This window comes from Rana temporaria, unplaced genomic scaffold, assembly GCF_905171775.1.
Source record: "Rana temporaria unplaced genomic scaffold, aRanTem1.1, whole genome shotgun sequence".
In the NCBI taxonomy this organism is placed as follows: Eukaryota; Metazoa; Chordata; class Amphibia; order Anura; family Ranidae; genus Rana; species Rana temporaria.
Genome location: NW_024404780.1, coordinates 16,752 through 30,749, shown reverse-complemented (window position 1 = coordinate 30,749; position 13,998 = coordinate 16,752). Strand labels below are relative to the sequence as shown.

At 50.3% G+C, this 13,998-nt stretch overlaps 2 protein-coding genes across 2 annotated transcripts; both read left to right on the top strand.

Moving 5' to 3' along the window:
* Nucleotides 1-1,129: 1,129 nt before the first annotated feature.
* On the top strand, nt 1,130-3,138 carry PDXK (pyridoxal kinase). The gene is made up of 2 exons (XM_040334992.1): nt 1,130-1,289; nt 2,670-3,138. Exons 1-2 carry the CDS (start codon nt 1,142-1,144, stop codon nt 2,780-2,782), a joined length of 261 nt encoding a protein of 86 aa, XP_040190926.1. The 5' UTR covers nt 1,130-1,141; the 3' UTR covers nt 2,783-3,138.
* A 2,591-nt stretch (nt 3,139-5,729) lies between these two features.
* LOC120923485 lies at nt 5,730-7,415 on the top strand. Its single transcript, XM_040334991.1, has 3 exons — nt 5,730-6,696; nt 6,813-7,111; nt 7,154-7,415. The coding sequence occupies exons 1-3, from the start codon at nt 6,136-6,138 to the stop codon at nt 7,182-7,184; spliced, it is 891 nt and encodes a 296-aa protein (XP_040190925.1). The 5' UTR covers nt 5,730-6,135; the 3' UTR covers nt 7,185-7,415.
* The last annotated feature ends 6,583 nt before the right edge of the window (nt 7,416-13,998 follow it).

Here is a 13,998-nt window from a genome sequence, read left to right as displayed (position 1 = left end):
AATTCTGAGGCGGTAGACCTGAATACAAGACCGGCACATTATATATTCTCTATACCGGAATTCTGAGGCGGTAGACCTGTACAGACCAGAGTACAAACCTAGCACATTATAGTCTCTATATCCATCCTCCTATCCCAGAATCCCGGGGTGATAGACTTGTTCAGACTGTTCCCTATGGCTGTGATATGTAGACCAGAATCTAAGCTCAGCACATTCTAGTCTCTATACCGGTCCTCTCATATCCCAGAATTCTGAGGCGGTAGACCTGTATAGAGCAGAATACAAACCCAGCACATTCTAGTCTCTACAGCAGTCCTCTCAGGTCTCGGAATCACGGGGTGGTAGACCTGTACAGACTGTTCCCTATACTTGTGATCTATGTAGACCTGAATACAAGCCCGGCACATTCTAGTCTCTATAGCAGTCCACATATCCCAGAACCTCTGTGTGATAGACCTGTACAGACTGATTCATATGGCTGTGATCTACAGACTAATTATATGTACAAGCCCAGCACAATGTATTCTCTATACCGGTCCTCTCACATCCCAGAATAGAAGAGTGGTAAGTCTGTATAGGGCTCCTCTATGGCATTGAGGTACAGACCAGAATCTAAGCCCAGCACAATGTATTCTCTATACCGGTCCTCTCACATCCCAGAATAGAAGAGTGGTAAGTCTGTATAGGGCTCCTCTATGGCATTGAGGTACAGACCAGAATCTAAGCCCAGCACAATGTATTCTCTATACCGGTCCTCTCACATCCCAGAATAGAAGAGTGTTAAGTCTGTATAGGGCTCCTCTATGGCATTGAGGTACAGACCAGAATCTAAGCCCAGCACAATGTATTCTCTATACCGGTCCTCTCACATCCCAGAATAGAAGAGTGGTAAGTCTGTATAGGGCTCCTCTATGGCATTGAGATACAGACCAGAATCTAAGCCCAGCACAATGTATTCTCTATACCGGTCCTCTCACATCCCAGAATAGAAGAGTGGTAAGTCTGTATAGGGCTCCTCTATGGCATTGAGATACAGACCAGAATCTAAGCCCAGCACAATGTATTCTCTATACCGGTCCTCTCACATCCCAGAATCCCTGGGGGGGTAGACCTGTACATGGTGTCCCCTGTGGTTGGTTGAATGATGGAGAATCAATCGTATGTCGGATACACTGCAGTCACACACCCGGAGTATTATCTAATGAAGTGTATTTGGTTGCAGTTGGCGTGTGAGAAGACGGTTTCAGCCATGCACCACGTCCTGCAGAGGACCATCAACAGCGCCCGCGGTGAGTCTGTGCGGTGGGAGGGGCTGTAGCTTGCATGGGAGGGGCTGTAGCTTGCATGGGAGGGGCTGTAGCTTGCATGGGAGGGGCTGTAGCTTGCATGGGAGGGGCTGTAGCTTGCATGGGAGGGGTATTTTCTTACAACCTATTTTTCCAGGTAAGAAGGCTTTTAATTATTACTTTGGGTCTTCTGGTCCACTATTCTGTATATTGGAAGCCGATGGATAACGTATATGGGGGGGGGGGGGGGGATAAGCCAGATGTATCTGTTATTGCCTCTTATCTATCTCCTGAAGATCCCCTGTTAGGTCTTCCTGTCACACTTCAAGGGGTTTTACTTCTGGTAAATCTGTAGGCCTCCATGTGGGGTAGGGTGGTGGTAGAGTTGGCCTCCATGTGGGGTAGAGATGGCCTCCATCTGGGGTAGAGTTGGCCTCCATGTGGGGGTAGGGTGGAGTAGAGTTGGCCTCCATGTGGGGGTAGGGTGGAGTAGAGTTGGCCTCCACGTGGGGGTAGGGTGACGTAGAGTAGGCCTCCACGTGGGGGTAGGGTGGAGTAGAGTAGGCCTCCACGTGGGGGTAGGGTGGAGTAGAGCAGGCTTCCACCTGGCGTAGAGTAGGCCATCACGTGAGGGTATGGTGAAGTAGAGTAGGCCTCCACGTGGGATAGGGTGCGGTAGAGTAGGCCTCCACGTGGGGTAGGGTGGAGTAGAGTTGGCCTCCATGTGGGGTAGAGTAGGCCTCCACGTGGGGGTAGGGTGGAGTAGAGTAGGCCTCCACGTGGGGGTAGGGTGGAGTAGAGTAGGCCTCCACGTGGGGGTAGGGTGGAGTAGAGTAGGCCTCCACGTGGGGGTAGGGTGGAGTAGAGTAGGCCTCCACGTGGGGGTAGGGTGGAGTAGAGTAGGCCTCCACGTGGGGGTAGGGTGGAGTAGAGTAGGCCTCCACGTGGGGGTAGGGTGGAGTAGAGTAGGCCTCCACGTGGGGGTAGGGTGGAGTAGAGTAGGCCTCCACGTGGGGTAGGGTGGAGTAGAGCAGGCCTCCATGTGGGGTAGAGTAGGCCTCCACGTGGGAGTAGGGTGGGGTAGAGCAGGCCTCCACGTGGGAGTAGGGTGGAGTAGAGCAGGCCTCCACGTGGGGTAGAGCAGGCCTCCACGTGGGGTAGAGCAGGCCTCCATGTGGGGTAGAGTAGAGTAGGGTAGGGTAGGCCTCCACGTGGGGGTAGGGTGGGGTAGAGTAGGCCTCCATGTGGGGGTAGAGTAGGCCTCCATGTGGGGTAGAGAAGGCCTCCACGTGGGGTAGAGTTGGCCTCCATGTGGGGGTAGGGTGGAGTGCCTGAGTTGGGAGGAGCTTTCTCCTTGTAATGTGATTGGTTTTCTCTTCGCAGCTCTCGCCGGCCCCGGAGTCCGACCTTCCTATGCCCAGCTGGAACTTAGGATGGTGCAGAGCAAAAAGGACATTGAGAACCCGGAGCTTGTGGTCACCAGCACTGTACTATAAAAGTCCTACCTAGGATGGAAAAACTTTGGGACCAACATAGAGACTTCACACCCAACCCACTGAGTGACCCCCGGGGGTCCGCTACAGATCATGTTGGCCTCCCGGAGAATGGGGAGGGACCCCCCCCCCCACAGCTGGAACTGACATTTGGAGCTCAGGGGTCCTTCTCCAGGTCTATAGGGGGCTTCCAGTCCTGTGTGCCATACACTCACCAGCAACCAGAGCGGGGGAGGGGGTCACTATATCACTAAAATGGGGCTCGGGGGGGAACCTGCGTGGTGTGGGAGTTCATCATCTCCTGGAACAAGCGCTGTTGGTTTTAGCTGCACATAATAAAGAGTTTATTATAGAGATCACTATTTTGGACATTGACCAAGAATTGCTGAGGCCGGACTGTCCTGTGACCTGCCCGTCCATCCGTACGCCCGCCCGTCTGTCTGCCCGCCCGCCCGTCTGTTTGTCCGCCCGCCCGTCTGTCTGTCTGTCTGTCTGTCTGTGGTTGTCTGCCGTCTGGTTCTCTGTCTTGTGTTAGGACATTTGTGACGCCAGTGAAATTCCTGGACCGGTCCGGGCGGCCGCCGGCTCTGGGCAGATCCTCCATCTTCATTCAGGGAAAGGAATTCTTCTGCACAGCCAATCTCCCCTCCTGCACTTTATTCTGCCACGCCCGCAAATCCTCGTTATTTTCTTACAGTAAAGTCATCCGTGAACCTCGTCAGTGCCAAAGACTCGCCTATACCGCGCAGTGTGCCCGCCACCTTGTCTGGTGTGTCCTCCTACTTCTTCCCCTCTTTCTGGACTTTACTGTAATGCATGTGAAGCCCCCTATACTGTCGCCCTCCGCACCGGACCCTCGTTATGTAAGCTTTCTGTATTTGGGGTGTACCACCCCACACCTCTCTGTACAATACACATCACCTTCCATCTAGAGTAGACCTTGGCCTCCTCCCCCACCCAACAGTCCTTCCTATGGTATACATCACCCTCCCATCTACAGAAGACCTTGACCTCCTCCCCCACCCAACAGTCCTTCCTATGGTATACATCACCCTCCATCTACAGAAGACCTTGGCCTCCTCAACCACCCAACAGTCCTTCCTATGGTATACACCACCTTCCATCTACAGAAGACCTTGGCCTCCACCACCCAACAGTTCTTCCTATAGTATACATCACTCTCCATCTACAGAAGACCTTGGCCTCCTCCCCCACCCAACAGTCCTTCCTATGGTATACATCACCCTCCATCTACAGAAGACCTTGGCCTCCTCCCCCACCCAACAGTCCTTCCTATAGTATACATCCCCCTCCATCTACAGAAGACCTTGTCCTCCTCCACCACCCAACAGTCCTTCCTATAGTATACATCACCCTCCCATCTACAGAAGACCTTGGCCTCCTCCCCCACCCAACAGTCCTTCCTATAGTATACATCACCTTCCATCTACAGAAGACCTTGGCCTCCACCACCCAACAGTCCTTCCTATAGTATACATCACCCTCCATCTACAGAAGACCTTGGCCTCCACCACCCAACAGTCCTTCCTATAGTATACATCACCTTCCATCTACAGAAGACCTTGGCCTCCACCACCCAACAGTCCTTCCTATAGTATACATCACCCTCCCATCTACAGAAGACCTTGGCCTCCTCCCCCACCCAACAGTCCTTCCTATAGTATACATCACCCTCCCATCTACAGAAGACCTTGGCCTCCTCCCCCACCCAACAATCCTTCCTATAGTATACATCACCCTCCATCTACAGAAGACCTTGGCCTCCTCCCCCACCCAACAGTCCTTCCTATAGTATACATCACCCTCCCATCTACAGAAGACCTTGGCCTCCACCACCCAACAGTCCTTCCTATAGTATACATCACCCTCCCATCTACAGAAGACCTTGGCCTCCTCCCCCACCCAACAATCCTTCCTATAGTATACATCACCCTCCATCTACAGAAGACCTTGGCCTCCTCCCCCACCCAACAGTCCTTCCTATAGTATACATCACCCTCCCATCTACAGAAGACCTTGGCCTCCACCACCCAACAGTCCTTCCTATAGTATACATCACCCTCCCATCTACAGAAGACCTTGGCCTCCACCACCCAACAGTTCTTCGTATAGTATACATCACCCTCCACATCTACAGAAGACCTTGACCTCCTCCCCCACCCAACAGTTCTTCCTATAGTATACATCACCCTCCATCTACAGAAGACCTTGGCCTCCTCCCCCACCCAACAGTCCTTCCTATAGTATACATCACCCTCCACATCTACAGAAGACCTTGACCTCCTCCCTCACCCAACAGTTCTTCCTATAGTATACATCACCCTCCATCTACAGAAGACCTTGGCCTCCACCACCCAACAGTCCTTCCTATAGTATATATCACTCTCCCATCTACAGAAGACCTTGGCCTCCTCCCCCACCCAACAGTCCTTCCTATAGTATACATCAACCTCCATCTACAGAAGACTTTGGCCTCCTCCACCGCCACCTCTCCCTACAATACACATCACCCTCCATCTACAGAAGACCTTGGCCTCCACCACCCAACAGTTCTTCCTATAGTATACATCACCCTCCCATCTACAGAAGACCTTGGCCTCCTCCTCCACCCAACAGTCCTTCCTATAGTATACATCACCCTCCATCTACAGAAGACCTTGGCCTCCTCCCCCACCCAACAGTCCTTCCTATAGTATACATCACCCTCCATCTACAGAAGACCTTGGCCTCCTCCCCCACCCAACAGTCCTTCCTATAGTATACATCACCCTCCCATCTACAGAAGACCTTGGCCTCCTCCCCACCCAACAGTCCTTCCTATAGTATACATCACCCTCCATCTACAGAAGACTTTGGCCTCCTCCCCCACCCAACAGTCCTTCCTATAGTATACATCACCCTCCATCTACAGAAGACTTTGACCTCCTCCTCCACCCCACACCTCTCCATTCAAAACTTGTCATCTTCCATCTACAGAAGACATTTTCCTCCACCACCTCTCCACACAATATCCGTCACCCTCCACATCTACAGACGACTTTGACTTCCTCCTCCACTGCCCCCTCTCCCTACAATACACGTTGACATTGCCCTTCTCCACCATCCCACACCTTGCCATACAATACACATCACCTTCCAACAGTTTTTCGTATAATATACATCACCCTCCATCTGCAGACGATATTGGCCTCTTCCACCACCCTACACCTCTCCATCCATCTACAGAAGATATTGCCTGTCTTCACCACCCCACAATTCTTTGTACAATATACGTCACCTTCCATCTACAGAAGACATTGGCCTCCTCCACCACCCCACAATTCTTTGTACAATATATGTCACCTTCCATCTACAGAAGACATTGGCCTCCACCAACCTCACCTCTTCATACAATATACGTCACCTTCCATCTACAGAAGACATTGGCCTCCACCACCTCACCTCTTCATACAATATACGTCACCTTCTATCTACAGAAGACATTGGCCTCCACCCCGCACCTCTTCATACAATATACATCACCTTCTATCTACAGAAGACCTTGGCCTCCACCCCACACCTCTTCATACAATATACGTCACCTTCTATCTACAGAAGACATTGGCCTCCTCCCCTCACCTCTTCATACAATATATGTCACCTTCTATCTACAGAAGACATTGGCCTCCACCCCACACCTCTTCATACAATATATGTCACCTTCTATATCTACAGAAGACATTGGCCTCCACCCCACACCTCTTCATACAATATATGTCCCCTTCTATCTACAGAAGACATTGGCCTCCCCCCCACACCTCTTCATACAATATACGTCACCTTCTATCTACAGAAGACATTGGCCTCCACCCCACACCTCTTCATACAATATATGTCACCTTCTATCTACAGAAGACATTGGCCTCCACCACCTCTTCATACAATATATGTCACCTTCTATATCTACAGAAGACATTGGCCTCCTCCCCTCACCTCTTCATACAATATATGTCACCTTCTATCTACAGAAGACATTGGCCTCCACCCCACACCTCTTCATACAATATATGTCACCTTCTATATCTACAGAAGACATTGGCCTCCACCCCACACCTCTTCATACAATATATGTCACCTTCTATCTACAGAAGACATTGGCCTCCACCCCACACCTCTTCATACAATATATGTTACCTTCTATATCTACAGAAGACATTGGCCTCCACCCCACACCTCTTCATACAATATATGTCCCCTTCTATCTACAGAAGACATTGGCCTCCCCCCCACACCTCTTCATACAATATATGTCACCTTCTATCTACAGAAGACATTGGCCTCCACCCCACACCTCTCCATCCATCTACAGGAGACATTGGCCTCCACCACCTCCCCCTTCTCCTAATGTATCTGCAATGTGCCTTTAACTTGATCCTCGTCCCAAGCCGCCACTCCCTCCCTTCAGTTTGGTGATATCTATTGAGATTTGTCTACGTCTAGTAGAGTGGACCGTGCTTACGAGTGTTTTGTCTTTCCTTGAATGTCCGAGCACTTCTGTTTACTTGATTATTGTCCGGCGTACAACCTGTCACTGACTTGGATCAATAAATGGGCCCCATGGGCATAAACGAGCAATCAACCGCCTTACTCCTTTCTTCTGATCGTGTATTATGTGATGGGAGAAGATCAGACCACACACGCAGTGTATGGAGGGGATTCCCCGGTACAGTCTGCAGGGGGACTTCTTATAAGATCCTCATTGTGTGATATCCATTGTCTGGCTGGGAAAGTCCTTATAAGGAACCTAAAGTAGTGAAAATGTCCAGCGCACTGGGAGCAAAAGTCCTCAAACCTTCACTGAGGGCCCAGTTGTAATAACAACTTACCTCAAACCTAAAAACCACCACCGACCTTTCAGAGGCAACTGATCCTCTTCAAACTGATCGATGGGGGAACACGGTGTCTACAACACTTCGGGGAGTTTCTGGTTTCCTTTTGTTTGAGGTTAGTTAATAAAAGGGACCTCAGTGAAGATTTGAGGACTTGTACTCCTGGTGTGCTCGCTGTTTTGGATTGTCTATCTGTGGGATTGCATCCACGGGTGTTGTTTCCGGCCATACACTTGTGGATCACATCTACAGATGATGTTCTAGGCCAATTATTATTATACAGGATTTATTTAGCGCCAACAGTTTGCGCGGCACTTTACAATGTAGAGGGTGTTGTGGAAATTTTATGAAGATGTATTTAATATGTATTGTCATAGTGTCTCCCAGGGTTAGTTCTCTCTAAAGAGCTGACTGGATCGGACTGACGCTGGTTGAGTCCCGTCTGGTAGTGGAAAACTTCCTGAGGTTGGAGAGAGATGTTTGCAGAGTGGGGATATGTCCGCCGGTGAAAGGGCCCCTGTGTGATGCACAGAACGATCGTCTGAGAGGGCATGTATTCACTCTGCAAGGACATTATCTGTTATGGGGGGATGGGCGCTCTTGTCTCTGCTGTGTCTGATCAGCACGTAGCAGAACGTGTAGTGTGCACCTGCAGATAACATCCCATCCACAGGAACGGTAGTATAATCCGGGTATGTGCTGTTCCTTGCTGAACAACGCAGAATAAGGATTTATAACCAGCAGTAAATACGGGAGTCTTTGAGTTGTTATGGTCAGAGATGGAGTTCATGTTTGTTTAGCCATGCGGCTTCCTTTGTTTAGTTGAAGAACATGGCTACTAGGTAAAGTATACACCCTGTCTCTGCTCAGACACGCCCATAAGACTCCTTTAGCCATTATTCATTGGTTGTTTGTATTAAGTCATCCTGTTGGAAGGATTTCCTGTTAGGTCATTTCCTGTGTGAAGTACATTTCCTGTGATGTCACCTCCCATGGAGGAAGTATTTGGCTGTTGGAATCATCACTTCCTGTTTGTCATTGCTTTTGTTGTCTATGAACAAAAAGCCAAGTGCGGTCCCCGGGGGGGGGGGGGGGGGGTCGTGCGATGGAGCTGAGAACGTGGGCTATGGTGATGTCTGATTACGTGGGGATATACAGGAAATATATATAAAATATATGAGATTGTCAGAGATCACTGATATCGCATTATTATATGCAGGGTCCTTGAAAGTTTTGGAGGGGCCACACGTAGGACTCCAAGGGCCTAGAAGATCTTTTACAGATGTGATCCCCATAGACAGACAAGTGTACCGCCTAGAACAGGGGTCTCCAAACTCTCTAATCAGAGAGCCAGTTCACAGTCCTTCAGAATTACCGGTGGGCCAGACTGTGGCCATTGGCAGTAGAAAAGGTTCCAACGTCTGAAAATAAACAAGGCCCCATCAGTGGAGGAATCGTGCCCCATCTTTGGTGTCATTGGGGGGAGTTGTCCCCCATCTTTGGTGTCATTGGGAGGAATTGTCCCCCATCTTTGGTGTCATTGGGGGGAGTTGTCCCCCATCTTTGGTGTCATTGGGAGGAATTGTCCCCCCATCTTTGGTGTCATTGGGGGGAGTTGTCCCCACATCTTTGGTGTCATTGGGAGGAATTGTCCCCCATCTTTGGTGTCATTGGGGGGAGTTGTCCCCACATCTTTGGTGTCATTGGGAGGAATTGTCCCCCATCTTTGGTGTCATTGGGAGGAATTGTCCCCCCATCTTTGGTGTCATTGGGGGAGTTGTCCCCCATCTTTGGTGTCATTGGGAGGAATTGTCCCCCATCTTTGGTGTCATTGGGAGGAATCGTCCCCCATCTTTGGTGTCATTGGGAGGAGTTGTCCCTCCATCTTTGGTGTCATTGGGAGGTGTTGTCCCCCCATCTTTGGTGTCATTGGGAGGAATTGTCCCCCATCTTTGGTGTCATTGGGAGGAATTGTCCCCCATCTTTGGTGTCATTGGGGGGAGTTGTCCCCCATCTTTGGTGTCATTGGGAGGAATTGTCCCCCATCTTTGGTGTCATTGGGAGGAATCGTCCCCCATCTTTGGTGTCATTGGGAGGAGTTGTCCCTCCATCTTTGGTGTCATTGGGAGGTGTTGTCCCCCCATCTTTGGTGTCATTGGGAGGAATTGTCCCCCATCTTTGGTGTCATTGGGAGGAATTGTCCCCACATCTTTGGTGTCATTGGGAGGAATTGTCCCCCATCTTTGGTGTCATTGGGAGGCGTTGTCCCCACATCTTTGGTGTCATTGGGAGGCATTGTCCCCACATCTTTGGTTTCATTGGGAGGAATTGTCCCCACATCTTTGGTGTCATTGGGAGGAATTGTCCCCACATCTTTGGTGTCATTGGGAGGAATTGTCTCCCATCTTTGGTGTCATTGGGAGGAATTGTCCCCCCATCTTTGGTGTCATTGGGAGGAATTGTCCCCCATCTTTGGTGTCATTGGGAGGAATTGTCCCCACATCTTTGGTGTCATTGGGAGGAATTGTCCCACATCTTTGGTGTCATTGGGAGGAATTGTCTCCCATCTTTGGTGTCATTGGGAGGAATTGTCCCCCATCTTTGGTGTCATTGGGAGGAATTGTCTCCCATCTTTGGTGTCATTGGGAGGAATTGTCCCCCCATCTTTGGTGTCATTGGGAGGAATTGTCCCCCATCTTTGGTGTCATTGGGAGGAATTGTCCCCACATCTTTGGTGTCATTGGGAGGAATTGTCCCCCATCTTTGGTGTCATTGGGAGGAATTGTCCCCCCATCTTTGGTGTCATTGGGAGGAATTGTCTCTACATCTTTGGTGTCATTGGGAGGAATTGTCCCTCCATCTTTGGTGTCATTGGGAGGAATTGTCCCTCATCTTTGGTGTCATTGGGAGGCATTGTCCCCACATCTTTGGTGTCAGTGGGAGGAATTGTCCCCACATCTTTGGTGTCATTGGGAGGAATTGTCCCCCATCTTTGGTGTCATTGGGAGGAGTTGTCCCCCATCTTTGGTGTCATTAGGAGGAATTGTCCCCACATCTTTGGTGTCAGTGGGAGGAATTGTCCCCCATCTTTGGTGTCATTGGGAGGAGTTGTCCCCACATCTTTGGTGTCATTGGGAGGAATTGTCCCCCCATCTTTGGTGTCATTGGGAGGAGTTGTCCCCCCATCTTTGGTGTCATTGGGAGGCATTGTCCCACATCTTTGGTGTCATTGGGAGGAATTGTCCCCACATCTTTGGTGTCATTGGGAGGAATTGTCCCCCATCTTTGCTGTCATTGGGAGGCATTGGCCCCCATCTTTGCTGTCATTGGGAGAAATTGTCCCCCCATCTTTGGTGTCATTGGGAGGAATTGTCCCCCATCTTTGGTGTCATTGGGAGGAATTGTCCCCCATCTTTGGTGTCATTGGGAGGAATTGTCCCCACATCTTTGGTGTCATTGGGAGGAATTTTCCCCCATCTTTTTTGTCATTGGGAGGAATTGTCCCCCCATCTTTGGTGTCATTGGGAGGAGTTGTCCCCCCATCTTTGGTGTCATTGGGAGGAATTGTCCCCCCATCTTTGGTGTCATTGGGAGGAGTTGTCCCCACATCTTTGGTGTCATTGGGAGGAATTGTCCCCCATCTTTGGTGTCATTGGGAGGAATTGTCCCCACATCTTTGGTGTCATTGGGAGGAATTGTCCCCACATCTTTGGTGTCATTAGGAGGAATTGTGCCCCATCTTTGGTGTCATTGGGAGGAATTGTGCCCCATCTTTGGTGTCATTGGGAGGAATTGTCCCCCCATCTTTGGTGTCATTGGGAGGAGTTGTCCCCACATCTTTGGTGTCATTGGGAGGAATTGTGCCCCATCTTTGGTGTCATTGGGAGGAATTGTCCCCCATCTTTGGTGTCATTGGGAGGAATTGTCCCCCATCTTTGGTGTCATTGGGAGGAATTGTCCCCCATCTTTGGTGTCATTAGGAGGAATTGTCCCCCCATCTTTGGTGTCATTAGGAGGAATTGTGCCCCATCTTTGGTGTCATTGGGAGGAATTGTGCCCCATCTTTGGTGTCATTGGGAGGAATTGTCCCCCCATCTTTGGTGTCATTGGGAGGAGTTGTCCCCACATCTTTGGTGTCATTGGGAGGAATTGTCCCCACATCTTTGGTGTCATTGGGAGGAGTTGTCCCCCATCTTTGGTGTCATTGGGAGGAATTGTCCCCCATCTTTGGTGTCATTGGGAGGAATTGTCCCCCATCTTTGGTGTCATTGGGAGGAATTGTCCCCACATCTTTGGTGTCATTGGGAGGAATTGTGCCCCATCTTTGGTGTCATTGGGAGGCATTGTCCCCCATCTTTGGTGTCATTGGGAGGAATTGTCCCCCCATCTTTGGTGTCATTGGGAGGAATTGTGCCCCATCTTTGGTGTCATTGGGAGGCATTGTCCCCCATCTTTGGTGTCATTGGGAGGAATTGTCCCCCCATCTTTGGTGTCATTGGGAGGAATTGTGCCCCATCTTTGGTGTCATTGGGAGGAATTGTGCCCCATCTTTGGTGTCATTGGGAGGAATTGTGCCCTATCTTTGGTGTCATTGGGAGAAATTGTCCCCCATCTTTGGTGTCATTGGGAGGAATTGTCCCCACATCTTTGGTATCATTGGGAGGAATTGTCCCCCATCTTTGGTGTCATTGGGAGGCATTGTCCCCACATCTTTGGTGTCATTGGGAGGAATTGTCCCCACATCTTTGGTGTCATTGGGAGGAATTGTCCCCCCATCTTTGGTGTCATTGGGAGGAATTGTCCCCACATCTTTGGTGTCATTGGGAGGAATTGTGCCCCATCTTTGGTGTCATTGGGAGGAGTTGTCCCCCATCTTTGGTGTCATTGGGAGGAATTGTCCCCCCATCTTTGGTGTCATTGGGAGGAATTGTCCCCCCATCTTTGGTGTCATTGGGAGGAATTGTCCCCCCCCATCTTTGGTGTCATTGGGAGGCGTTGTCCCCACATCTTTGGTGTCATTGGGAGGCATTGTCCCCCCCCATCTTTGGTGTCATTGGGAGGCGTTGTCCCCACATCTTTGGTGTCATTGGGAGGCATTGTCCCCCATCTTTGGTGTCATTGGGAGGAGTTGTCCCCCCATCTTTGGTGTCATTGGGAGGAATTGTCCCACATCTTTGGTGTCATTGGGAGGAATTGTCTCCCATCTTTGGTGTCATTGGGAGGAATTGTCCCACATCTTTGGTGTCATTGGGAGGAATTGTCTCCCATCTTTGGTGTCATTGGGAGGAATTGTCCCCACATCTTTGGTGTCATTGGGAGGAATTGTGCCCCATCTTTGGTGTCATTGGGAGGAATTGTCCCCACATCTTTGGTGTCATTGGGAGGAATTGTGCCCCCATCTTTGGTGTCATTGGGAGGAATTGTCCCCACATCTTTGGTGTCATTGGGAGGAATTGTCCCCCATCTTTGGTGTCATTGGGAGGAATTGTCCCCACATCTTTGGTGTCATTGGGAGGAATTGTGCCCCCATCTTTGGTGTCATTGGGAGGAATTGTCCCCACATCTTTGGTGTCATTGGGAGGAATTGTCCCCCATCTTTGGTGTCATTGGGAGGAATTGTCCCTCATCTTTGGTGTCATTGGGAGGAATTGTCCCCACATCTTTGGTGTCATTGGGAGGCATTGTCCCCCCATCTTTGGTGTCATTGGGAGGAATTGTCCCCCCATCTTTGGTGTCATTGGGAGGAATTTTCCCCCATCTTTGGTGTCATTGGAAGGAATTGTCCCCCCATCTTTGGTGTCATTGGGAGGAGTTGTCCCCCCATCTTTGGTGTCATTGGGAGGAATTGTCCCCACATCTTTGGTGTCATTGGGAGGAGTTGTCCCCCCATCTTTGGTGTCATTGGGAGGAATTCTGCCCTGTTATTGGTGTCATGGGGGGGGAATTATGTCCCATTGTCCCCACATCTTTGGTGTCATTGGGAGGCATTGTCCCCCATCTTTGGTGTCATTGGGAGGTGTTGTCCCCCCATCGTTGGTGTCATTGGGAGGAATTGTCCCCCCATCTTTGGTGTCATTGGGAGGAGTTGTCCCCACATCTTTGGTGTCATTGGGAGGAATTGTCCCCCATCTTTGGTGTCATTGGGAGGAATTGTCCCCCCATCTTTGGTGTCATTGGGAGAAATTGTCCCACATCTTTGGTGTCATTGGGAGGAATTGTACCCCATCTTTGGTGTCATTGGGAGGAGTTTTCCCCCGTCTTTGGTGTCATTGGGAGGAGTTGTCCCCCATCTTTGGTGTCATTGGGAGGAGTTGTCCCCCATCTTTGGTG